The sequence below is a fragment of the Anopheles coluzzii genome, chromosome 3 (genome assembly GCF_943734685.1).
Source record: "Anopheles coluzzii chromosome 3, AcolN3, whole genome shotgun sequence".
NCBI classification, from domain to species: Eukaryota; Metazoa; Arthropoda; class Insecta; order Diptera; family Culicidae; genus Anopheles; species Anopheles coluzzii.
The window spans coordinates 48,236,380-48,263,291 of record NC_064671.1 but is presented as its reverse complement, the minus strand read 5'-3'; the positions used below and the strand labels follow the sequence as shown (position 1 = coordinate 48,263,291).

The following is a 26,912-nucleotide window of genomic DNA, read 5'->3' as shown; positions in this document are numbered from 1 at the left end:
CCTTACGTGCACGAGGGTGTCATATACACACAACCACATGTATCAATGTATGCTCGCTCGTGCGTAAAGTACACGAAGCGTACAGCGACAGAGTAAAATAATATGCTGGCACCGGTACGCGCAGCATTAACTACCTACACCTGACTGGACAGCTTTACACAGCGTGGTGCCCTGATTGCGTACGCGATTTTGTACATGAACTATTCTCGAATATACTTCGCTGAATGCAGCATCTGATGCTGATCTCTTCTTGGAGCAGGGCACCCCGTTTTCAGCTCCTAAACAAAACCTCCCAAAAGCATTCGCCGAGTGCACGTCAAAAGAACGAGCAGCCAAAAACATAGGTTAAAGCGAGAGACAAACACAAGCAACATGCATATATATATGTGTGAGCGATCGATCGTTCGCACCGTGGCGCTGACAAACGCGCGACGATCCGGTTTGATGGGGGTAGCTTTTTCTCAATGGAGGAGATCCGCCACACCAAATACTTTCCATTCCAGCGACGTCAATCGTTGTTTCGCAGTTGCCGAGAGTGGATCGCCACGTTTTTCGGACGCTGGTAATCAACACGTGAATCTCGTGATCGTACTTCTTACCGTACAAAATACGTTGCTTTGCCTGTTGTTCTGTGTTTTTTGACCGAAGTGAGTATTCCAGAGGGTTCACGTGTGTGTGTACGATTAAATTGGTTAGAGCAGCTTCTATTGTAGTTTCGTGCAAGTGTATGAAGTCATTGATCAATCGGCAACACATTGTACTGTAAACCATCATTGAAACTATGTGAAACAAATGTGGTCAATTTAATCTAATAAGCTCGCATCCCCCCCATCGCGTTGCTGGAATGCGGAACATTGCTTTCGAAGAAAATGGCAAGACAAACAATTTGACCAGTGCCCAATGGTGTGCAGTTTGAAGACCCACTGTACCGTTATATTACGTGTGCCACACCGGATGCTTGGTGTAGACTTTTTGGCGAGCGAATAATAGTGCCTGCCATATCGTCACCGTGGGTGCCCACCCGGTCTGCGTCCTCGGGCCCCACCATAATTTGGGGAGGAAATGCAAACTCCACGCTTCGATCGGTATGCGAACGGGCAAGTGGCGTTCGATGAGCTAGCTAAATGCGCATCCATCACTTCGTCGGGAAGCATCGAAGAAAAGAGCAATTTGCCTGTACTGCCCGTAATAAGCTAAACCCCGGACGGTACTCGGAATCGGTCGGAGTAGAAAGTGAAATTTCTCGCACATTATGATGCACCCCGGAGGGCGCGCGTTCAGCTTGCATGTGAAGCCTACAACTACCGGCACTGTGATTTACACAATTGACCCTCGAATGGGTATGACAGTATGTGCTAAACAGCGCCACATCATCCCACGTTCCATCGTCGAAAGAAACCGACAAAAAAAAAACAGACAGTTGCTCTTCCCGTAATCGATCCATGGGAAGCCGAGATTTGCACCCTGTTTAGTACCCTGGTACCAACTTGGTGGTACGAAAGAACCAGCGCACACACCAGCGGGTGACGCTTTGAAATGAAGTACGAAACTCTAAGACGGACAGGCACTGGCTGGGTGCAGCAGTAGCGTGAATTTTGTAGCTAATACTCTGCCACCCATACATCCCCAAAAGGCCATGTTCCCTGCACATGCTACCCTTTCTCCCACCTTAGCACCGTCATCTACAGACGAGCGAAAAAACCTGTTTCTCCTGTTTGTCTAGATTTTGCCGCCGTGCAGCTATACACAACTGCCGCAACGTGCCACAGCGGCGCTGATGTTTCTTGTTTTTATTTTGCCCTTTTTTCGGTCCTTTTCCCTCCGGCATGAATGTAACCAACGGTCGCTCTCTGGTTTGTTTATCTGTCTAACACCAGGCATCGGATGCGGATGACATTCGGGATGCTTGGACATTGGTAGGGAGGGAACGCAAACTTTTGTTACGGTTGCTTTGTTAAAGCTCCACAGAATTGATCAATTAAGATATATCTAACGAAAAGCTAGATCTCAAGTTCTAAAGCTTTGTTCAGGAGAGTTGGCTTCGTCAAGAATTTCACATCTTTTTCAGAAGATGTTGCAGCTAACCCATCCACGTGTAAACGTATAAGGGGTACATTTGATTGCTGCAACATTCCCGGTGTCCTTGAAATTGTGCTCAGCCGGTTTTTAGACACACAGCATAGTCATTCGCTAGCCCCATCTCAACGATGCATAACTTTCTGCTAACACGTGAACAGCATTGAGCTACACCATATAATTGGCTACAGGCCCTGAGATCCGTCCGATGCAATTTTTGCCAATAGATTTCTTATTGCCGATCTAGAAGGGACGAGACTCCATTCAAAATGGAGAAACCGTCCGAGACACTGAAAGTAAATCGGCACAATGCATGTGTTAGATACAGGTCCGTAGTCCAGACGTCTGAACGATCCATTCACCTCGATCAAACCGATCAAACGTAGCACAGCAACGGCAGCAGCGCACGGTTTGAAAAGATACTTCCAAACAGCAAGTCATCAAATCGAATATCGATCGCCTATCGTAAATATCTAATCTTGCCTTCGATCGCAAAGTAAAGTTCAATACTGGATAGGCTACGCTTAATACTGATAAAATGGTAATTTCAAGTTAATAAGGAAAGGAGTTTAAAAAAAACGATCCCTTCGTTTCTGAGTGTTTAATAGAAATATTATCAATCAATAGCATTTGTTAAGTAAATTAAAATATCAAACAAGTATGAATAGAGAAGTGTTTTTAACCAATTTGAACAACTGTCAACAACAGCTACAACGTTTGGGAACGTGATTCCTTCTCTTTGTCTGCTCTTGTGTGACGAATTACAAGTAGTGCAAACCAGTCAACGCTTCAATTCCTAAGAATGATTCACACTTTGGGAAAATCCTTGAGGAGGTAATATACAAATAACCGAATGGTAAACTTCCCATGCCAAGCAATGAATCATACGAGGGAATCAAAATACGTTACGCTAATCCGTTATGGACATTATGGGGTTTGCTTGATCGATATAACTAGCTGCATTACAATAGAAAGCGTTTTCACGATTAAAATATGCTGTTCTTTTCAAGTGAGTTAATGAAAAAATAAATGAAGAACACGCTTCAGAAACACGTTTGTACACCCCTAACAAAAGACAAAACCCCAGACTCAAACATTCCAGCGACGTGTTTTAGCGAGTCGGCAACGAAACACGCCTGACTACGCGATGACGACCACACCTTTGTCAACGCTAAAACCGCAAGCAAACGAGGACCTGTTTGAATTTGAATATCGTGTCGTAAAAATCAGCCTGCTATTGAAAGCTTCTATGGAAAACTTAATGAAGGAATGGAGCTGCTTCGCATGGAGCCGACGAAAAAAAAAAACAAACCAACCTTCTGGATCCTGGGTGAATCTTCAAGGTTAAGCTCTAAACGCCACTCAATGAAGTCACATCGGCGAGACATAACGAGCAAACATGCGCGACTGTCAACGCAATGGTTCAAAACGCAGTACCAATGGGAAAGATCTTGAACCGTCGTGAACCATCATGGGTAAATTCATGAGTGCGTGTTTCCTTTTTTTATGTTAGCGACGATGTCCACGATGATCAATAGTGCGCGATGCCCTGTACATACACTACCGTCGACTAAACTAGCAAATCAAAAAGCTCACCGCGTGTGGGAAACACAGCCATCGACTAAGCAATAGCGACAAAAAGTGCTGCGCTCGAAAGATCGGACAGCAGAGCGGCACTTCTGGATGGGTGGGGAGGGGGATGATGGCAGTGACTGGCAACGGCACCCCTATAGGCACCACTCACGAGTGGCAGCGAGACAGGGGAGCACGAAAAAGCTGTTCACCTTACTGCGCAAGTTCTTTTAATTTTTGGTCACTATCGTTTTCTTCTTGTTTCCTCTCACTATCATCCAGGTTGGTTGGTGTGCCGGACGAGAAAGGTGGACCGCGGTTCCTAGAGCGAGTGCCGCCGAAGTGGCCGCCCGAAGGCAAACGGAGCGAGCGGTAAAGAATGATACGACGCACGGTGCAGAGCGAAGGAGCACGAGCGAACCACCGGTCGCTGCTTTGAGCAACTCTTGCCGGGATGCTGAAGGTTGGCGTACACGACGAGTTCGCCGCCTGAACTCCGCGAGTGGTCGTTGGAGTAGTTTGAGCAGTTGCACTCTAGTACAATAGTGGCTGTTGCCGTGAACGGCGACGAATTCGGCTGGAAGTGAGTTAGAAGATTAGCTCGAGCAGTGTTCAAGAAAGTGTTCTAAGTCGGGTATTAAATTGCCAATACCCAGCGAGCAAGGTGTCAGTTTCGAACAGTTGTGTGTGTTTTTTATGCATTTTAAACAACTCACGTTCGGTGGTGCTAGGTCGACCACTCTCGACATAAGTGATTCGTGAAACGTTAAGACACCAGAATAGGCGCACGATTGCTTAACGCTATTACAGTGATTGAAACGTAGTGCCTGGTGCATCAAAGTGAAGAAGTTAACAAACAGCCGTTTGCGGCAAAACGGAGCAGTACCAATGATGGAGGTTAGAGGAACGCCTGTGGCGTTGGCTTTTACAGTCAGCTGCTGCATGCTACTAGCCCTTCTACCGGTGCATATCGATGCAAACGACAATTTGCGGGTGGCATATCAATGGAAAGAAATCGATTTCGAATTTCCAAGTGAAACTGAACGGCAGGAAGCGATCGCCAGCAAAAGCTACATTGCGGAGAATGTAATACCGGTTGGGCTGGAGGTGTACAAAAAGCGACTATTTTTGACACTACCCCGGTGGAAGGAAGGCATTCCAGCATCGTTGGCCTACATCAACATCAACGGTAAGCTCTATTTTTCACCATTTAAATCGAAAAAGCAGTTTGTAAATTGTCAACGATTAGCGATCCCTGGTGACTCGAACACGAACAGCCGTTCTAGCGGGTCGCCATATCTAGCTCGTATATCAATGGTATAGGTATTTCATTCCCACATATGCACTGGATAATTCATAACTTGACAGCGTTGCAGGTCGCAAACCAATCCCTTAGGGGCCGCCACTTTGACATACCTGGTATAATGCATGATCGTTGCACATTTGAATAAAAATGAACATCTACAGCCGGCAAACTGCGGCGTGCGGCTCCAGCTAGGTGTGCCTAGAGTTCAAGGGTGTTTCGATTCGTGTTAGGTGCAGTTTCCACTGCACTGATCGAGCCCTGACCACGGTCGTGAAATGAGGAAGCCAAATCAACCGACACGATCGGATTATCTTACCATCGAATTCACACGCCTTTCAATACCGACCGAGTATGTATGTGCGCACGCGCCAACGAATTAATACATCCGCGTACCGCCTTCACGCGCGCGTGCCCCTGTGTTGGTGTACACAAGAACCGCGAAGGTGCTTAGATTAAGGCCACCTTCAGCTGTACCGCTGGAGGTTAGAGCAACATTTTGCGGCTAATAAATTATGCGGTCACTTTGGTAGCACAACTTCCCATTATTGTTTCATGCTATTGTGCGCTACTGTTTTTAGTCACACACAAACACACGCACACCTCCGGGTCACGCTGTACCATTGGAGCAGCTGAATGTTAGGCTTCAAACCCATACCCCCTCCCCCCTTAGTGATGTCAACTTTAATTGCTCACAGTATCGACCAGGTGGATAATGAAATGTACATATATTTATTATTTAAAATGTTTGCATAATAATTATTGTGTAAAAACAAACACTTCACCGCATCTTACGCACCCAATGCAAGTGTATGCTAAATAAGCATGAGTGATTACATTTTAAATTTAAACTACAAAAACTCAAATGCAATGTTATACAAAGTGTACTATTCAAACTGAAGGTGTAACGTACTATCAAAGTATTTTTAATTGGTGCAACAACTGAGATTGATTAAGTCACGGTTATCCACTAATGAGTTTGTCGGCTTTCTGTGATTTACCTGAATAACCCATAATAGTAAATGGAAATTCCATTCAACATATGGAACCCGCAATGTTCTTATGACGTGTTTTAATTAAGACCATTTTAAATTATGGGTTTCAACAGCATGAATCACTCAAGCTGAACCTAAGGTATCGCTTTGAGATAGTGTATTTAAGTCTTATACATCATTCATCATTATAAGACTCATAGGTGAATTGAAATCTCCAGTTGATCGGATGAACCAAGTGTCATACGATCAGTCATACAAACAGTAGAATCAATTATGTTTATCTTGTGGAATCTGAAGCAAGCTGTAATGCCAACCCAATGCAACACCGGTTAATTCTAATGCACATAAGGGGAAGTTATGATTATCGCCTGGAACTGGTTCGCCACCCGAGAGTGAATGCTCGCATGGGTAACCTTGTACCACTGCAAATAAGTGATCATGTCTCGCGATCGATTAACAATCATTTAACCCTTTTGGCCATGCACCGGTAACTGACGCCATCGGATGGTGCAGAACTACAGCTCAATAAAAGTGTTGGAAAAAAATGCATATCATGGCCCCAGTGAATGTTACTATTGTCTTATTAGAGTTCCAAGGTTGGGTGTTTATAGCACAGGCTCGCGGCTCCCACAACGAGGGTGTGGAGCTACATTTTAGCACGTTTCCCTCTCTGCAGACACAGTTAAACAACCAATTGCCAATGCTCCAGTTCGCGCGGAACAAGTTTTCGGTCGCTTTGAATGCTTGTTTCAATCAATGTATTTGTATTATAGATTGTTGTCGTGTCGGGCAACGATTCGGCTAGCAAACACTAGTTTAATTTACACGAATCGGGCAACGGGCAGACCTTAGGGCATAGCAAATTTAGGGTAAAATTAAATCGAATGTGTAACCCATACAACATTCCTATAGCGATAACAAGGCGTCAGATCGCTATAGTATATTTATAGTAGTTTTATAAGAAAACAACATTACAGATCTCTTGTTTGAATTGTTAACTATTACTATTTCTATCATCCGATGTTATAATAAGCTTGAGTAACTAACGCTTGTTATTTCTTCTTTTCAGAAACTACAACACAATCACCCCGCCTGCACCCCTATCCAAGCTGGAGTGCACACCGGCGCACCAGTGAGACGGAAGCTCCGGAAATCGTGTCACCCTTCCGGATACGAGCTGATCGCTGCGGTCGTCTCTGGGTGTTGGATACCGGTGTGGAGGAACTGCTGGGAAATACCACCGTCACAAGCCCAACTTCCCTGCTAGTATACGATCTGCATAACGATAATCTGCTGCGCCGATACAAATTCCCGGCGGATCATCTCAAAGAGAACTCCTTCTACGCCAACATTGCGGTAGAAGATAACGATTGCGATGACACGTACGCTTATGCGGCCGATCTCGGCAGCCCGGGACTGGTTGTTTACTCCTGGAAGCAGCAAGAGTCGTGGCGTGTGAAACATCACTACTTCCATCCCGACCCGCTGGCAGGCAACTACAACATAACCGGCATCAACTTCCAGTGGGACGATGGGCTGTTTGGCATAGCGCTGAAACCGCAATCGGACGGTTATTCTACGCTTTACTTCCACCCGCTCAGCTCATTGAACGAATTTTCCGTGTCGACTAAAGTGCTTCGTAATCAAACGTACGCTACCGAATCGGGCAACTACCATGAGTTTAAGATTTTGGGATCCCGCGGACCGAACGGTCAGGCCGGGGTGGCGTTCGTCGACCAGAAAACGGGCGTCATTTTCTACGCGCTGCCGAACCTAAATGCCATCACGTGCTGGAAAACGTCCAATCGCGCATACACAATCAAATCGCTCGGTCGCGTGTATATGAGCACCGTCGACATGGTGTTCCCCAACGATGTTAAGGTAGACGACGAAAGTAACCTCTGGGTGCTTTCCGATCGACTACACCAGTACATGTACGAATCACTCAATCGAAACGATGTCAACTTCCGTGTTCTAACCGCCACCGTCAAGGACGCAATACAAAACACCGCTTGTGATACAAACATTAAGCCGCTGCCAGATATTATTACCAATCTGGGTGATATTCTGCGACCCTCCACAAGCACCATCGCACCCAAGGCTGGTTCGAGCAGTGCATGGCCATCTCCGTCGCATACTAATGCGATAGTGGTGCTTTCGATGCTTATCACTATGTTGCGAGTGTCCTACTGCATCAGGATATAGGGACGGACGGGCGATTTATCTTTGTTTGCTGAGCAACTAGAAAATCAGGGATCTGTGTGAGCTATTGCATGCGACGATTCAGTTGCAATACTTACATTTTCGTTTCTGTTAGAAATATTGATATAGAGCAACGTGTTACTTGTTATGCTTTGTGTTTGCTATCAGTATTCAATCAACTCAATGGAACTGCTTTCACACAGTAGATGTAATCATATCTATCAGCTATGGAGGAAAGGCATTCTATCTGACCACATTTACTTGAAGCGATTCCCCTTGTATTTCGAATTTTTGAAATGGAGGATTCGTTTTCATCGAACCCTTGCACATAAACTATATTGCTATATTGCATTCGGAAGATATATCATACTGTGACTCTCTGCTACCTTCTATGCCCGAGCTTACTCGTTGTCCAGCACAGACACATTCACTTCGCTCCACGGTACTCATAACCGTTGCCTTGAGCTTTTTGAGAAAGGTTGCGTGCAGTTGTGTCATAATTGTTAATCATTAGTCATTGTACCAAAATACATGTAGAACAGAAAAAGGCGTTGAAATAAATAAAATTTTCATAAACATTGGAGCATAATTCTGTGGCTTACCATACCCATCATATACCAGCTATATGGTATATTCTATTGTTTCTTCGTCATCATGTTCAGCGCACTTATACCCTAGGAAATCGTAATGTGAGTTTTGAATTTATACATTTATTTTATTATGTTTCCATTCATGTGCTATACCTCAGGTGACACGCTACGCATATAGATATAATCGAAAGAATAGTTTGAGTTTATCGCCTAATGAATACACTTAACAAATAAAAACACTATTAACATGTTTCGTTTTGCCTAGCGTGGCACAATCTCACGTAGCTGTGTATTTATATATGCATAAAAGCCCTTATGTATATTTACTATACATAACTGCTATATACATACAACCCATACATACATTGATTGCTATCGGAAACTAGAAATATGCACACTAAAAACTTACGTCAACAATTGCTTCTTGCACTAGGTTTTAGTTGCTTATCGTTCAATAGTTCTATCAGCGAATATGTTTCTACGACAACACTCGGGTTTATGCTCTCCGAGCACCACTGTCACGACGGATTTGTTGGCCATCCCTTGAAAACGTTGTAATTTAAAGCCAAACGTCTGCTGTTAAGTGCGTGCTTCGGAACTGGCACCAATTCAGGTGAGTGCTATATAGTTAGATGTGGTTTAAGCTACACACAACGTACTTCACAAATATATGTCCAAATCTATAGCTCATACAGTGCGGCGGATTGATAAACAGTACCATTCAACTGGCGATTTCTTGTGTTGTTATCTCATTTATGATACACCATTTATTGCTTTTTACAGATGCAGCATATTTAATCAAACCGAAAGTATCGTTTTACGTTGGATGAAAAGGTGAAGGTGAGATGAAATCGATGTATCAATCAATGCTTATTTGTAAAAACTATTAAACTCGCGGAACAAATGATAAAAGTACTTTAGTTGAAAGGTAAAACTAAACAATGCAACAATAATCAAGCATGGGACAGTTTCACTTTTCGCTTGATTCCTATTGTGAGGCATACATGAATATACAGTTTTCATAGCAAACTCATACTTGCGTCATACAGTTATAGCCAAACTAACTCAAAATGGTTCTACTTCACTGTTGTAGAATCCTCTACACGCACCCACAATATAGACCCTCGTATGAAGCGTATTAAAGCCGCACATTCAAACAAAACCGATACCAGACGACCACAAAGACAAATACCGAAACAACAGAGGACAATGAAATTAGCAACAGCTAACATTTATCAAGGAAGATATGCGAAGAAACTCACAAAAATTAAGATATGCTTACAATACAACATTTTCGTCAAATTCTTTTGTAATTTTAAACATCTCATGTTAAATCGCATATTCTCATTACTCAGTGAGAATGGAAATAGAAATAAAAAAGGAAACAAAATACAGGGAAACACACATGAGGCATGGACATGGAGAGGCAAAGAGAAAGTAATAGAGAGACAGAGAGAGCGCGCGATAGAGAGAGAGATAGAAAGAAGGAGGGGGAAGAGAGAGAGAAAGTGAAGGAAGGAAAGAGTTAGGCATGGACTACATTTTAAAACCCCTAATACTATAACGTGATGTTTGTACTCAAATTTAAATTACCCAATTGTCGATCACGAACAGGGGATGGAAAGTCCAACAGTTCCAATACGTAGGTGGTGAGAATAAAAAAAAATCATCACAATAACGGCAAACAGGGCTAACTTAAAATAGTTTATTTTAAAAGTAGTTATCAAATACGATAGGTTGTATAAGTAGCAATGAAGAACGGTTTGTGAAAAGCAAAGAACCCAAAACGTAAGACCATATCCAACAAAACATACGTGTAACATGTTATAAATATAAAAAGATTTCCGACACTTTTACTGTTGAATAACTCATCCATTCATGATCCATTATTACAAGGACAAAGCTAATGCTTTATGAAGCTTGAAACTATTTATTAAAAGCATTATTTAAAGAAGAATTAAACAACTTCAACACCACACCATACACCATCTTCACCGTGTAACAAATCACATTAAACCTTCTTCCCATATTACCACATCTAAAAACAATCAAACAAAAAAAAATAGAGGAACTGTGAAATTGTGCAAACAATTTCGCCTGCCTTCGAAGCTCTCAGGCAAGGGACTTTCCACTCAACAAAACTGATGTGACACATGGTCAACTTGCTTAAAACAGCTCTCAAGCTCTGACCAATGTCGCCGACCCTTAATGAAGCTGGTTGAAGCGACGCTACCAACCACTCAAAGGGTGGGAACGGAACGATGTCCGTCCAACATCAACTTTGTGATTGCTGAGAGTAGAGTAGTGTTCTGGCGGCACGACTTTCTCAATACAATCACCTGTTCGATCACGATTAGGCTGCAGTTTTCGGCAATAGGATTAGAGTAACATATAAAAGGAGTACAAGTGATGAAGTTAGAGGTAAAGCTTACAAAAGATGCAAACGAAAGGGGATCCACGACCAACTGAAACTATTACTATTTACTAATATACGCTATCTCCTCTTTCACTCTCCCTTTATCTCTTCCTCTTTGTTTAGCTGGTACGTACGGCTCATGGTTAAAATCGTCGAGTAATGCGCTACTAATTCATTGCCGAGTAATGCTTATGGCTGCCAGCTGAGGTACGATGGTACTGCACCTTGTGGACGCTTACTGTAAATAAGGAAGTAAACCTGGGAGTGTACGAGTGAAAATCGCATAAATAGAACGCAATGCTTGTTTTGACCATGCTTAACTATTCATGGATGGGGTACTTAACTATTACCGTATGATGTGGTGGAGCACGGCCAAATTTACGATGGAAGATGACTATTATTATTTGTTATTGAAGATACGCGTTCACTACAACAGCGTCAGACCAGGGAGAAATGGGGGGAAAAAATCAATGAGCTACGTTTCTAACATTATTTTCATGGATTTTACTGATATACAGGAATATAATTCCACGAGGAAAAAACTAGTCAATTTTACTGTTTACATTTTAGTCCACCACCATAATAAATCATAAAGTATACCACACCATTTATAGTTATTGTTATTGAGCATGTTTAGAAAAGCTAAAACTGAAAATTATAACATCAATAACATATTTAAACTAAAATTTGAGCGAAACCTTAAAAAAAACATCGCATATTTTATGTTAAATCCTACGTGTAATCCAAATAATAAATGTATTTTAAAACACCACAAAAATGCCAAATTAAACGAAAACGAAAGAAACATTAATTCCATATCCATCCCATGTCACAAACTAGTTCCAGATAATGGCCTTTTTTTTAATCAAATGCAGTAAAATTATCGAAAACAAGGCAAATTGTAAACGTGTTTCAATCACTGCTAAGCACATATAGTTTACGCGTATCTTTTCACTCATTCACTTTCGTAATTTCAATGGACAACAATAGTTTCACAATATTATCAGGCACTACAGGCAACATTATTGCTAGTGTGAATTCTAAATGTATAGTAAGAAATATATTCATGATTTGAAAGCATTCTAGTATGGAGTTAAAGGTAATGAGGGACTGTTTCTAGATTGTTTTTTTTTTCTTTTAGGAAGCGAAAATAGGTAATATTACCATGTCGTTATTGTACGAAAACGCATTATAATAGCAATTTTGTATACCAATATTTAGTTCTACTGCAACAATAACAAATACAATGAGCTATTTACCACTACAAATGCTTAATCAGCTGCCATGGTATTGCACTTCGTCTACGATGCACATATAATAATGATATTCTCATGATTACTGGTGCGATGCAAACACCACAATTAAATATGTTAAAAGACAGGTTTAACGTCCAAACGCATTGAGAATTGGGTTTTTATGTAATTGCTGACTAAGAAGTAATTAAAAAATCTTGACAGAGTATAAGATTTGTATAGCTGATGGGTGTGTAATTTTTGTGCATACATTTACAAAGCGAAACGCAAATATTTTCCCCTTTATGCATGGTGTCAATAGTTGAACAGCTCATTTTTTCTCAGCCCTAACCTTAAATTGGCGGCGATTATTATGTGCTCTATTTTGATGTGGGTATTTTTTCACATCACGCAATTGAGCATTTTAGATTGATTAAACATAATCTCAGGGCGTATCCTTTTTACCATTGTTATCATATAGATTTTACTAAACCCAACTTCCTTACCTTATGTTTTGGTATTTTAGGATTATTACAGAATTATTGCCTTAAAATTTGTTCACCTACGGAACATTTTCGTCTTTTTTTTTTGTAAAGATTATAGAACTATAGAAAATTAATTAAAACCACATACCGCTGCTATTAACACGCTGGCGAAAACCAGATAAATGTCACAACCAAATGGTGCTGCACACTGGATGAATGAATATTCTTTTTACATCCCATTGTCATTTGCATAAAATAAACGGAAAGTTGCTGCATTCTATAAACCGTGTTTAAGAAAATAAAAACAAACGTATCATTTACCGCGTACATGTAAATCGTTACCTTTTATTTACTTACATGTTTGAATTCAACTACCACGCAGCATCCAGGCCGTTACAGGATGCGTAACTCACATTAATCTTAAGGTAATATGCTCCTAATATGCCATGGCCACGTATTTCTTCTTCATCTCGCATTTATGGATAGATCGTTGATAATGGAAGCTGTTGCATCAACGGTGGTAACGCAGCAGACGTGGCAGCCGCTACTAGTGAACGATGTTGTGCAACTGGATTTTGTGGTAGCAGCGCTGGCTGAGGCAATCACCGGAATCGTGGTGGCATCATCGGCAGCATAGGTGCTCCAGGAAAAACTACACCCATGCCTGGTACAGTTGGAATTTGCGTAATTAAACCACCTTTTCGATGCAGATAAAAAACAATGGAAAGAAACAAACGCAAAACGACGTATCGTATTAGAAATGATATACTGGATTACGGCGTTCCATTCAACGTAAAACTAGATTATTTGATTTTGGGGATTTCATTCTTTTGTATTTATTCCGAACCAAAACGACGCTGCTAATGGTGATGGTGATGATAGTGGTTGTGATGGTAGTAGCAGTTGTAGCATAAATATTAGTATTAGCGGTTATATCAATAGTAGCAGTAACAAAATTAAGTCAACATTATTACGATAAAAAAAATCATCCAAATGATAACCATATCCAAAACAGCAACGACAACGTGTAGTGATATATAGAACATAGATACGAATAACAATTGTTTTGCTTATCTGCTCGCGTTGTTCTTGTTTAGTACTGCCAGATTGTTTGAATTTCCAACCGCACGAGTCGAAATGCGACCGCTTTCAGCGATGTAAACATAGTAATGTACAATATAATTGCGATGACGAACTTTGGTAGCTTTATAGCGACTCTCTTAAATCATTGTTTAAGAACCCTACAAGTATGAAAGCAAAATTATTAACACGAATCTACAATGATCATACTGAGACATATATAAGATCAATTTGTAAAAAAATGTGCAAACGGGAAAATTAATCAATCGACTACGTTAACATTTTACAACATTTGACACAAAAACACACACACACAAAACACGAATGAATTAATAACTACAAATAGGCATTCATTGGATTAGTTTCTTATTTCGAAGGCAACCAGGACAAATGAAAGGACATAATATGAAAGAAATGAAAATGAAATGAGATATATAATTAAATGTGCAGAACATTTGTATGCAATAGGAAATAATAGTTAGCTAGTTAAGAATTGTTTGGCGAGATTGTTGGTATTCTCGGCTATGAATGAAAGTGCAAACAATAATAACATCTTGGCGACGATTCTAAGCATACAGAAGCCCCTAAAAGTAATGCTATACACTAACACACATTTAACACAAGGTTATCAACAATAGAGGAACCAAACCTAGAACACGCGCACACACACGCACACTCAAATACACTCACAACAAATACACACACACACACATACACACAAGGTTACTGCCAGAAGGGGTAGAATACACATTTAAGTGATGTTAGTAGTATTTTTATAGGCTTATCTTAGACACGGGGAAGAGTGGTAACAGGTATGAAATTATCATCCAGCCCTTTATAACATTTTATTTCATTTTTCATTTCTCGATTGTACTGCACTGGTGTCCTGCAAAAGAAAAAGAGACAACAACAGGAGTCGGCACCGTGGATGATTTTTCCCTGCATCAACCCAGCATCACAAGCAACCCATCTCTGATAGGGGCACTCTCTCAAAACAATACGGAATATAATATGTATGTTTATTGTCGCGTATTACCCCATTTCCAATGTTTAAGTACTTCAATCATCAACATTATCCGTATGACCGCGGTACAACACATTACAGCAATAAATAAATAACAAACAATGATACATCATGCAAAATACGTGCTTAAATCAATAACACCTAAACATTGATTAGAGACATAACCGACACAATAAATGTAAATAAATATTTTTTTTTTTGCTTTGCATTGCTTTGCTCTAAATAGGCTAATTTGTATTGCTATTGATAAAGTGTATAAAATTAGTCTCGTCTAAGGTAAATAATAATGAAAATTAGTTAAATCTATTCTTTCGACTGATGATGGATAACTGTAGATGTCGATCAATCATTCATCTGCATCTTCTAAACATTGAAATAGTATATATTCCTCAAAGATGGTTAGTGCCAATATCTACACATAAATATAGCGTTGCATGTACGAAGAAAGCGCTTTGTTCTCGTTTACCATACACCCGCATTGTTCAACCACATAGTGAACAACAACCAATTGAGAGTGTATCATTGAATGTAATGTGTGTAAAAACATCCTTTTTTTAAAACAATTCATATGTTTTTGTTATTTGGTTCATTGTTACACATGCACAGTAAAAATTAGCGTTATGATTTTAAATTACAAACGCTAAGTTTGTGACAGCACACAATATTAATGAAAAGAGCAGTAGAACTGGTAAAACACAAATAAATTGCTTGAAATATACGAATTCTACGATGATGTATACGTAACCCATTTGCGTATGAACTATAAACATAATCTATAAAAAAATAACGAAAAAATTATAAATACTCACCATGAAACATAAACTTAAAATTTAAATAAGCTTGCAGCAAACTAAAGCTTTTAAAAACGTACTTAAAGCAATGGAATCTCTTTGGTGCTCTCAAATCAATATTAAAATAGTTTAAATAGAATTATGACAGTACACAGGGTTTTCTAGTGGTTCTCATAGTTTCGGGACACTTTCTGGACTCTTTCATACAGGAAGTGAACGTTATGTTACGGGAAGTGGACAGGATCATTTGGAATCCAACAGCAAAAGTATGCCTTAAAGTCCATTTACCGTCACATAATCTATAACCGTCTTTATGAACCTGGTATAACCCTCAACTGTTTCCCTAATTCATTGCTTTGCTCTAAATAAGCTAATTTGTGAATTATTGTGAATATAATTATTATTAATAAAATTGTTGGGAATATTGTAAATGTGTTGTTCTCGAGGGGGCTAATTGGACCATCGAACAAAAAAAAAACAAATAAATTAAATAAACATAAAGTTCCTGCACAAAAGAGTCAACAAATTGTCCCAAAATTATAAAAAAAAAACCACGTCAATTATCCGAAACCTCATTATCCGAGGGGGAGTACCTCTCCGTTTTTAAAAATCGCAGCTACACAACCACGTTTTTCTAATGACTAATAACACAGCAACTCGCTATAGTACTCGATGCATTGTAATTTGTCACTACTTGTATGTTTTGTTGTAATTATTGCAAATTTTACTTAAACAGTGGAATGTAAATTGTACCGTTAACGTTATTTGCAACATTGCTGTACAGGTATTATCCGATATACGCTATTAAGGCGGACCAGAGGCAATACCGTATCTCGATTATTTGCGTAAGTCAAATTTCGAGGTTTTCAGTCAAATTATAGCTAGTTTTCGTATAATATAGCTTGAAGTGGTACGTTTTAGCCACTAAATTAGTTATTTGATTTGATTTCAACTGAATATTACAATTTTGTAAGGGAAAGCGGGGCAAAATGGGCACCTTCTGTTTAAGCATTATTTCACTACAAATATACTTTTCAATGCTCAAAATGTATTCATTACTTCATTACATTCATTACATTTTATGAACACCATGTAAGTTTCATAACCCTTACATAACAAATAACCAAGAAAAATGCAAACTAAGATATAGTAGCATATTGATGTAATTTTTGCCACTTCGAAAATAAGCTTATACCAGTGTCACAGGGATTCATGGAAGTGTTACATGGTTTATTTTCAAAGATATGATATTTCTATACAATTTGTCTGAAGAAAGCAAGGCCATTGAATGCGTATTTTTACTAATATAACAAAAAATACAAAAATGCTTCATGTGGGGCAAAATGGGCAGATGCTTTTGACATATGGCGCTTGGTGAGGCTATAGTGTTGTATTTGTCCCCACAATAATGGTAGCAGGCAAAGCTTAAAAAGATTCGTTTTGTAGATTAAAACATGTAAAAACTGTTTTAATTTTGATACCATTTTTTTGGAACAATATTAAGGGCTTTACTGAACAGCAAAACAAAAGATAGGAAGAGAATACAATACAATAACATGCCCGTCATGGGATCATGGGTTCACCCAGAATGGACCGGACCGTCCCCCCGTAGCAAGGATTGACTATCCGGTTACGTGGAAATGAATTAAGTCTCGAAAGCCTGTATAGGCCGGCATGTCCGCGTAGGACGTTACGCAAATAGAAGAAGTTGTATTTGTTCATTCTATGTGGCGATTTTAATCAATAGATAAATGGTTAAGGCATACAATGATGCAAGAATAATTGTGTTTTGTGGCATATTCAAAGGAGTTTACTGAATAACTGCTTAACATGTCCATTTTGCCCAGCTTTCCCCTACCTTTAAGATGATTTTTAAAATTGGACCAAAAGGGAATTTATGTTGCATTTGACATTTGATGTGTTAAATTAGTACAATTTGCCCAAAGAATTGTCAAATTAAGAAAATCGCGTATATAGAGTATAGCGTATATCGGGGAATATCTGTATTCTGTTATGATGTAATGTAATGATTTTTTGTTTGTTCTAAACCAGGGGTCTCCAAACTTTTCTCTTTGCTGGTCGCATTGCTTCCGACATAACGTTATTGAGGGCCATTTTGGCGTTACCTAGCTAATGTGAACGTGAACGTTAAATCACGTTTGTATAAGAAAATACTAGCTGAATGTATACATTTATTATAAAATTTAAATTTAACCTAGATTTTTGTCTGTAAAAGGAAAAACTTGAAACATTCATTTTATTTTTAATTAACTATTTATTTTAACAGTTAGACAAAGCCAAACCAGCGGGCCGCATAACAGGCTCTCGAGAGCCGCATGCAGCACGCGTGCCGTAGTTTGGAGAGCCCAGTTCTGAACGAACCGTCCAAAACGCCATATTGCATTGATGTGATACACAATTTTTCGAGTACTTTCCATCATATTACAAGAATTCTTACTCGGTTTGAAAAAAACGGTTTAAATTGTCTAAATAGTTAAATAACCTTTCAAAGATGTCCAAATCAGCCAAGAATAGAACCTTCAATTCTAAATCACGACAAATGCTACCAATGTGTCGGTAGTCAAAATGCATTTTTACCAAAAACTGTAGTAAAACTTATCAACAAAACCATTAATGGGACAAATATGATGGTTCGTAGCACCCCTGGATCACACCGGATAATCGACGTACTACTGTAAATGTAGTGTCAAACAATTTTACTAGGTTTTTTTTAAATCAAGATGTGGAAAGCATAATGTTGCAATATGGAAAACAAATATTAGACACAGTTTAAAATTACATTGTATGTGGAAGATACATTTCAATATGAGAAAGCAAAACATTCGTCTAATCTAAATAACGCTTATGTCGTTTGGCATAATCAACATCTTACTAATGCGATGAATATTATACGTTGATTTTCTATGTCTTGACATTATAAATCAATTGTATTGAAATAGTAATGTTATTTTCATGTAGAATATTCACAAGTACATCTTTAAAAAAAATAGTGCTTAAGCTCAGTTTTATCGCTCAGTAAGCTTGTATATAGTAAAATTATTTAAAATGAATTAAAAACTTGCATAACAGTGAAATGCACATTCGAAAGAAAACCACCATTTTTTATGAAAATTAACCAAATACATTAACACAAAAGAGGAAGGGGATGGTGTTTCCAAAACAAATCACAATGATATAATGATACATAGTTAACATTAGTGTGAAAAAATATTATTATAGTCTATATGAGTAGGTATGTGCCTCGCTATTATACCTTGGGCGGACACAGTTTGCGCACGAGGAAATCTCGAGTGCGTTGAACTCGAATTTGTGAGACGTCATTGCACTGTAGAAAATACGGGATATACAATAAGATAGCAGAAGGAGATAACACCGATAAAAATGGAACGATATTGAGTTTCTTCGTTAGGATAAGTTACAAATTAAATTAGAGTAGAACATGTCGGTGGGGAACAATTTCAAATGAGTACCGGTAGGGGTCGCGATGTTTGTTTTACATAATTAGCTATGCCAATTCACAGGTCTATTAAATCGGCTAGAAATAATATATCTTTCACTAAAGGATGTAATTTTGCAGGTCAATGTGAAAGGCTTTTAGTGCAGATTTTTGTTTTAACTAATTCCCAGTGATTCATATTTTGATAGTTGAACATTTTATGAAATTATTTATAAGCAAAAGACAAATAAAAATAACGAAATTGTTCAATGATACATGCTACCTGTGAATTTTACCACGCGTTTCAAAAGTTATGAAAAGGAAACCATCATTACTATTTTGATTTCCAATACGATATCTGACACATACACTTAGAGAACAGCAAACCGCTAATTTAACTGCAGAAAATAACTCATTTAGCATATGCAGGCAACATAAATTTAATCGTGTGCAATTATATCATTATCTTGCATTTGGATTCTGTAATGTAAAACACATTGTTAATCGACATCCTTTCAATATATAGCAATGTGGCACTAACACGTTTACAGACTGATTCGTTTTTCTCTCTTTTAAAAGCCGATCTGGTAAAATAATATTGCTTTAAGTAAAAAAATTCTTTCAATTTTGCAAACCGTGACTTTTGTTTTTAAAAAGTCAGTGAAACTATTTCACACAATTTATTTGATGCACAATATGCGATTTTGGATATAAACTATACATATTCTTTTCACGTTCGTTCGTTTTTACCTGGTTAGTGTTCCTTGCTTTTGTAAATTTAGAGATAAAATAAGTAGTGGTCCTGGTTCATAAGTAACCCTATAATATTGTATGAATTGTCTCCTATTTCTTGTTGCACTACGCTTTCATATCTTATAGTAAAACGATAAAGAAAAACTATCGATCATAATAATATGTTCTGAATCTGACTGAAGCAAAAGCGAAATCAATCATAGAAGGGCATTATGATGAAACATGGCAGATGTAAATAAAATTCAAAAAGCTACCAAAATCCTGTAAGTACCCAGTTATACTAAAATAACACCATTGGTGTGCTATAGTTTGTTGGCAGCTTAACACTATCTTGCCTCCTGATTTTTTTCAACAAACCTCACAGATTATGTTTGTGTTTTACAATACAAAACCCAGCACAAGGTAAAAAATAAAAAATAGTATGTGTCATACTAAGTTGTATGATAATCTTCTGACTTAAGCTTTATAGTATATAACTGCAGTATATAGTCAATTTATATATGGAGCAAAATTCGTTAAAGTTATTGAGTATGTCGGTATAGCTTTGAATGTTTTCGCTTATTTGTGTTTCATTTGATATTAGTGAGTGTTTCACCACTGTTTGTACACATCTATCGTTCTATCCGGAAGTGCTTCATTCATCTACCTAACGAATGAATTATATTCGTTTCCTTAACGTTGGTTTATTGAGAAACGTGTTCTCAATAATTTGGCCCGTATCAGACCACAATCCAAAGCTATCTATGCGCATAGCTAAGGGTACAGGAAAATCGCCACTAAATTGTGTAATGATCACTTTCGATAGTATTGATTGTACCTACCTGGACCAAGACCCATTTGTGGGGGACCAGGACGAAGCATGTTTCCCCCTAAAAGCGCCAAGTTGCCTCCTCCCGGTGGACCAATTGCTAGTCCTTGACGCATCATTGGAGACATAAGTGGGACAGGGCCTCCCAGAGATACAGGAACCTAAAAATGAAAATGAAAAAATGAGCCGTTTATACAAATGTTATTTTATCCAAATTTGAATTTCTTCTTTGAACAACAACCGCTGTCGGTCAAGGCCTGCCTGTACCCACTAGTGAAGTGAGCTTGGCTTTCAGTGACTTATTGTTACCATAGCAGGATAGTCAGTCCTACGTATGGGGGCACGGTCTATTCGGGACTTGAACCCATGACGGGCATGTTGTTACATCGTACGAGTTGACGACTGTACCACCAGACCAGCCCAATTTTGAATACACTGTAATATTAATCTTCGTTTCAAGTAAATTCAATGAAATTTCGTACCGATACCAATAGCGTCATCCATGATAAGTTATACACCAGAAAAATACATACATTTGCGCTATTCAAACATCATTCAAAATAAACAAAATCAAGTTGACGGATAAGGACTGACATAACTACTCACTAACTACATTCAAGCAAATCTACTCAATCAACATTGTAGCTACACAGCATTGCTAATGATATTCTACATTTATTCTTAAACTGACCATTCCGATTGGCATTCCTGGTCTGCTGGCGGCTGCTGCTGCAGCATTCGCTGCGGCTGCGTTTGCTGCCTGAAACCGATGAATCATTGCAGCACGATTCAATTCCTCGATCTGTTTGTGATGGTTGGCTGCGGCGGCATGTGCGTGTGCTATCACAGCGGCTTGCTGAAAAGCACATAAAAAATTAAAGTCACAATTTCCAAAACGAACTTCAATTAGCACATTAATGAAATTTTGTGATGAAATTTTTTATTGAAATCGTCATAAAAATAAAAAAAATAATAATATAAGAGGGCAAGAAGGAAGGGATTAGTTCCTGAAGACGGAAGCACGGTAAACGGAGTGCTATTGTTGTGCATTTTGTATCAGGAAGAGCTGAGTGAGCTTAACTTTGTTGAGATTATGTTTTGGATCCGCTTCCTTTATCGTAAATTATATACACAGTTTCATATCGGTTTATATAGACTTAGTAGTTATACTCATTTGTGCTACGTAACCGTATGATAACCAGTCCTGGCCACGGAGGGACGGTTTTCATTGTAATCAAACTACGTCCATTCTTTACAAAAGTTGGCGCGTCTACCATTAGACCACTCGGGGTCCCTTCTTTACAATCATTCATTCTCACATGTTATTTTGCACAATTTTGGTTGCAATCTACTGAAAATTCAATTTATACTATGTGATCCATTTCCATAACAACAGAAGGATTGTATTTGAATATTTTGATTCCCCTGGGAGCAGAACATTCGTCCAACAGAATGGTCAGAAAGATTAGCAAAACAAATATCTAAAATTAGTCTTTGTTTTCACCTATTCTATCGCTCGTAACTATTAAAAGATGTCCTTACGTACCGTAAAAAAATCCGGAGAAATAATAGTTAGCAACAACTGCGTTCAATTTTACAATTTACAACATTATAATTGAACGCAGTCTATCAATATGAGTACACACCACTCAATAGTAAATATTTTTTTAAATCTGTAATTTAAAAAACCAATACATTCAGCGGTGCAGAGCACTATAGGAATTTATTAAAGTAAAAGCGAACAGGTTAATAATATACCCGAACACCCATGCATAAAAGCCCGTATAAGATATGAAAAAAAAAACGAAACTCAACCAATAACAAATCTACAAATTTGAGATAAACAACATAAAAACATAAAAATTAGACCAAAATACGAAAAACTGTTTTGTTATGAAACATTAAGCATTAAGTATTACGGCTAACTAAAAAACTAAACAACACTAAGTGTGTGATAACTTTTTGTATGTTCCCATCAGTCCACAGAGTACCCTATTAGTTAAAAAGGCAACTTAGAGGTAGGATGAAAGATACATTCAACCGATATCATTACCGATTACCATTGACTACATAATCCGTCTGTCAAACGTACGGTAACGCATCCGATCACATCCATATAGAAATAATTTATCTCACGCACCATACATCTCAACAATTAAGAAAAGCTACTCAGTAAATTAGGATAGGGCAATGGCATGACAGGAAGTTGGATGGATACGTTAAGAGTGAAAACATAAAACAAACGGAATATTAGGACTCACCTCTTGTGGCGACATCATTCGATTATCTTTCATAGCGGCGGTTGTTTGTGTGTTGGAAACGATTGAAGCGGTACCAGCTGCTGAGGAAAACGGCGATAATTGTTGCAACTGCTGTTGTTGTTGGTGCTGCTGCTGTTGCTGTTGCTGCTGTTGTTGCTGTTGCTGTTGCTGGTGCTGCTGCTGCTGCTGTTGGTGCAATTGTTGTTGATGTTGTTGCTGCTGCTGCTGATGGTGCTGCTTAAGTTGTGCCTGCGCTTGTGCCTGCAGTTGTTGCTGGGCCGCCGCAACCGCAGCAGCTACCTGTGCTTGTTGTTTTTCTTGCTGTTTTTGCTGCAGCATTTGCTGAGTAGCTTGCTGAATTTGCTTTTGATACTGGGGCTTGCGCGCTCGAAGCTCTTCCAAGCTGAGATCCTCTGGCGGGTGCACAATCTTAGAGGTCGCAGTACCCGAATTAGGCATGATGGACGACGATGCGCCTTTCGTCGCATCACCACCACCCAATCCGTTGTTGCTGTTGCCACTTGCTGCTGCCGAGATAGCACTGTTGGTTGTTGGAGGAGCACTAATCGTGGCGGAACTGTATGCTGGAAACGTCGGCTTTGATGCACTAGTCACAGTGGCAGCACTGGCTGCGGCGGCGGCTGGAAAGAGGGGTCTCTGGGCCCCTGCCATCATCGCGGGCATCATCGGCATTCCGGGTGGTACCATGTACGGATTGATCCCTCCCATTGCGCTCATCATGGGGTTTATGCTGTACGCAGCCTGTAAATGCGGAGGCATCATATTCTGCATTTGCATCATTCCCTGCGATACGGACGCTGCAAAAATATGACAAATGGTTAATAACGTTAGATTTAGCCACTCGAGCTAACACATTAGTGGACGAAAATTACCCTCAGCTTGCTTCATTTTCTTGTGCGCCGGCTCCTCTTCTTCCGATTCTGATCGATTTCCATTCTTTTGTTTCTCGTGCTCACGAATATCCTCCGGAGGTATGCCTTCCATTCCGTAAATTTCGATCACAATATTGGACCGATTTGGAAGAGAATTTGGAACCTTGTCAATCGATTCCTTGTGCACCTGCATGCAATGTATCGATAGTCCGGGACCCGTATACAGCTTCTTATGACAAATGTGGCATTTGAAATGCTTTGCCTTCTGATGTTGCACCAAAATCTTCTCGTCATCGAATTCTCTGTTGCAGTACCTATTAAGAAGTTGATAATTGCACCGAGAGGTGCACGTTTTCGCTAAGGAAAGTTATAGGTTATATAATAATAAAGGCGAACCGAACGGTGAAATTCGATTTCGGAGTGGGATGCACTTGCAGCAAGATAAAATATTAAACAATCACCCTAAAAACGCTCTTCCATTCGACGATGCCGTCTATCAGAAGCCATTTACGATTGGATGAATCGGTCAAATGTAAATATTTTATAAAAGGATACCAGCACCAAGGCTTTGACGCCTTTTTCTTCTTGCGACCCATGCTGCGTTAGATCTGGTTTACTGCAAAGGGTTTTTTACGCAGAAAAGCTGAATTCTATTGCTGCTGACACAGGTAAAATTTTCAACTTCTAATCGTTCCCCTTCACTTCCCCTGACGTTGCTCAATTCCGTCCGGGGCTTGTTCTCAGATGCCTCACGAAAACGAAGAATTCAGCTTCAAGAGCACGATTTTTGCACCAATCTATCGGCCTTTGTTACGAATGTCGGCAAATCTATGTTTTTATCACAGGTTAAGCACAAATATCGTCGATTATGGCCTTAAATTTTTAACTTTTCACAGGGCGTTTGCAATTTTTTCACGGCAATTCGACGAACGACGAGGTGGATGTCAGAAAGATGGCCCTCACTAACACCATGACGCGTGTACGTGACAAACAGAGTGACCAGAAATACCGATTTATCTGTGTTCCTACCGATTTTTTATATGCCTACCGATTCACAGATGACCGCCCTAAAACTACCGATTTTCCATTTATCCTACCGAAAATCACAGATATTTGATTTTTCAGTCGTTTAAGCTTAATCTGTGGCGCTTGGGATGCTATTTCAAGGATTGTTAACCACATTTGTTACTTAACGCGCTGATGCACGTTTGTTTGCCTGGCACTTTCTATCCGTTAAAATTTAATGTTCATAATAAGTAGACTATGTCAGTTGTGGGGATTCCGAGAATTGCTCGCCAAAGAAAATTATTTTAATTTGAATTTGAATCTCGCTGTCCGCGGTTTAAGCTCACCTGACAGACAAAGAGAATGAAATTTTCAGGCGAGGGGAAGGTAGAAACACACGGTGGGGGTCCGGCCCAAGATCGGATCCGAAGTCCGTTGTTTTGGGCTGATAATTAATGAATGGCGGATGGAGCGCTACCACAGGGAGAATGCGCTCTCTTGCTCATTCTTCTTCTTCATTTGGCACAACAGTCGCTGCCGGTCAAGGCCTGCCTGTACCCACTAGTGAAGTGGGCTTGGCTTTCAGTGACTTATTGGTACCATAGCAGGATAGTCAGTCCTACCTATGGGGGGTCGGTCTATTCGGGGCTTGAACCCACGACGGGCATGTTATTAAGTCGTTCGAGTTGACCATCAGACCGGCGCTCTCTTGCATGCCTTTAAAATACACGAGGCGCTCTCACTGAAAAGAACACTCGCTCGCGCTGTTTCATTGTATTTTCCTCATACCCCTTCCTTTCCGTTTCTTCCCGAACAAGCTGCACTAGTGCGAGCGAGACACCGATACCACCATGCCGCTAGGAGAAAACCAAACTGAGCGCGCAGGCTGAAAGTGAACGCACAAATTCACACATGTGTAATTGTGTGAGTGCAAAAACTGTGTGGAAACCAAAACACGCTCGCGGGTCTGCGTAATTCCGTGTATTTCCAACCGTCTCCCCCTGCTTCTACATGCCCCTCGTCTGAAAGTCGCACACTTTTTCATTCTCTTTGCTAGTAGGATAATCATTAAAATAATTGATTAAATTTAAATTGTTGCGTTCTCAACAGTGCTCCTGCCGAAATCTGCCAATATAATCTGGCCACACTGGTCCGCAGGTCAGGCGAACTTTTTGGCGGCCACCGTCGCAAAACCGTCGCAAAACGTCAAAACCGGCGTCGCATGTACTGCAAACCGACGTCGCCAGCGAGCGAAACTCGCAACGATTTCGAGGCGCTGGCGACGGTCGTTTTTGACGTTTTGCGACGGTTGTTGACCTTTCGAGCGAGCTTTTGCCCTGCGGTCCAATGTGACCAGATTATATTGGCAGATTTCGGCAGGAGCACTGTTGAGAACGCAACCATTTAACCGTCTTGTGTACGACCAAAAAACTTTACGTAATCGTACAACCGCCTACACGGGTAGGCCATACAATTTGTATGGAAGAATGATGTTTTTTGTGATTAAAAGAGTATATCTTTTGAATTTGTTGTAAGATTTGAATTAAAACTGTCTTAAAGGTTCATAATTTGAGCCGGTCTCGTAGTACAGTCGTCAACTCGTACGACTTAACAACATGCCCGTCATGGGTTCGATCCCCAAATAGACCTTGCCGCTATACGTAGGATTGACTATCCTGCTATGGGGGGAAATCAATTAGTCACTGAAAGCCAAAGCCCACTAGTGGTACAGGCAGGCCTTGACCGACAACGGTTGTTGAGCCAAAGAAGAAGAAGAAGATAGGGTCATAATAATGTTTTATAACATATCGTTGTAAAATTAGAATTTTAAAAATCCTATCAATATTTTTTTTAATCAAAAATGTGCAGTAAGGCACGTGTCTGTGCTCCATCGCATGCGATTTTATCGCACGTGCTGTCAGACGCTTTTTTGTATAATATAGCGATTATTGGGATGATTTTAATAATA

General features: G+C 39.7%; 2 protein-coding genes across 6 annotated transcripts; one reads left to right on the top strand and one right to left on the bottom strand.

The window, feature by feature from the left end:
• Window positions 1-491: 491 nt before the first annotated feature.
• LOC120960028 (protein yellow) lies at window positions 492-8,737 on the top strand. Its single transcript, XM_040383902.2, has 3 exons — window positions 492-647; window positions 3,931-4,837; window positions 7,016-8,737. Exons 2-3 carry the CDS (start codon window positions 4,537-4,539, stop codon window positions 8,149-8,151), a joined length of 1,437 nt encoding a protein of 478 aa, XP_040239836.2. The 5' UTR covers window positions 492-647; window positions 3,931-4,536; the 3' UTR covers window positions 8,152-8,737.
• A 101-nt stretch (window positions 8,738-8,838) lies between these two features.
• On the bottom strand, window positions 8,839-25,177 carry LOC120960027 (BUB3-interacting and GLEBS motif-containing protein ZNF207). Of its 5 annotated transcripts, none has more exons than XM_049608845.1 (8): window positions 24,494-25,174; window positions 23,939-24,252; window positions 23,046-23,863; window positions 21,476-21,640; window positions 20,798-20,945; window positions 19,041-19,112; window positions 13,229-13,568; window positions 8,839-13,148 (listed from the first exon to the last, which is right to left on the bottom strand). In XM_049608845.1, exons 1-6 carry the CDS (start codon window positions 24,532-24,534, stop codon window positions 19,105-19,107), a joined length of 1,494 nt encoding a protein of 497 aa, XP_049464802.1. In that variant the 5' UTR covers window positions 24,535-25,174; the 3' UTR covers window positions 8,839-13,148; window positions 13,229-13,568; window positions 19,041-19,104. The 5 variants fall into 5 exon arrangements, with proteins under 5 accessions (XP_049464802.1, XP_049464801.1, XP_040239831.2 ...); XM_049608844.1 differs by lacking the exon at window positions 19,041-19,112 and having other exon boundaries at window positions 8,839-11,581; window positions 13,020-13,148; XM_040383897.2 differs by lacking the exon at window positions 19,041-19,112 and having other exon boundaries at window positions 13,229-14,837.
• Between the last annotated feature and the right edge of the window lie 1,735 nt (window positions 25,178-26,912).

Coding starts and splice junctions, on each gene's coding strand:
- LOC120960028 (XM_040383902.2), top strand. CDS start 4,537: ATGATGGAGGTTAGAGGAACGCCTGTGGCGTTGGCTTTTACAGTCAGC. Junction 4,838..7,015: donor GGCCTACATCAACATCAACG/GTAAGCTCTATT, acceptor TCTTCTTTTCAG/AAACTACAACACAATCACCC.
- LOC120960027 (XM_040383895.2), bottom strand. CDS start 24,534: ATGGGTCGCAAGAAGAAAAAGGCGTCAAAGCCTTGGTGCTG. Junction 24,253..24,493: donor GCGTCAAAGCCTTGGTGCTG/GTATCCTTTTAT, acceptor ACTTCTTAATAG/GTACTGCAACAGAGAATTCG. Junction 20,946..21,475: donor CAGGAATGCCAATCGGAATG/GTCAGTTTAAGA, acceptor TTTCATTTTTAG/GTTCCTGTATCTCTGGGAGG.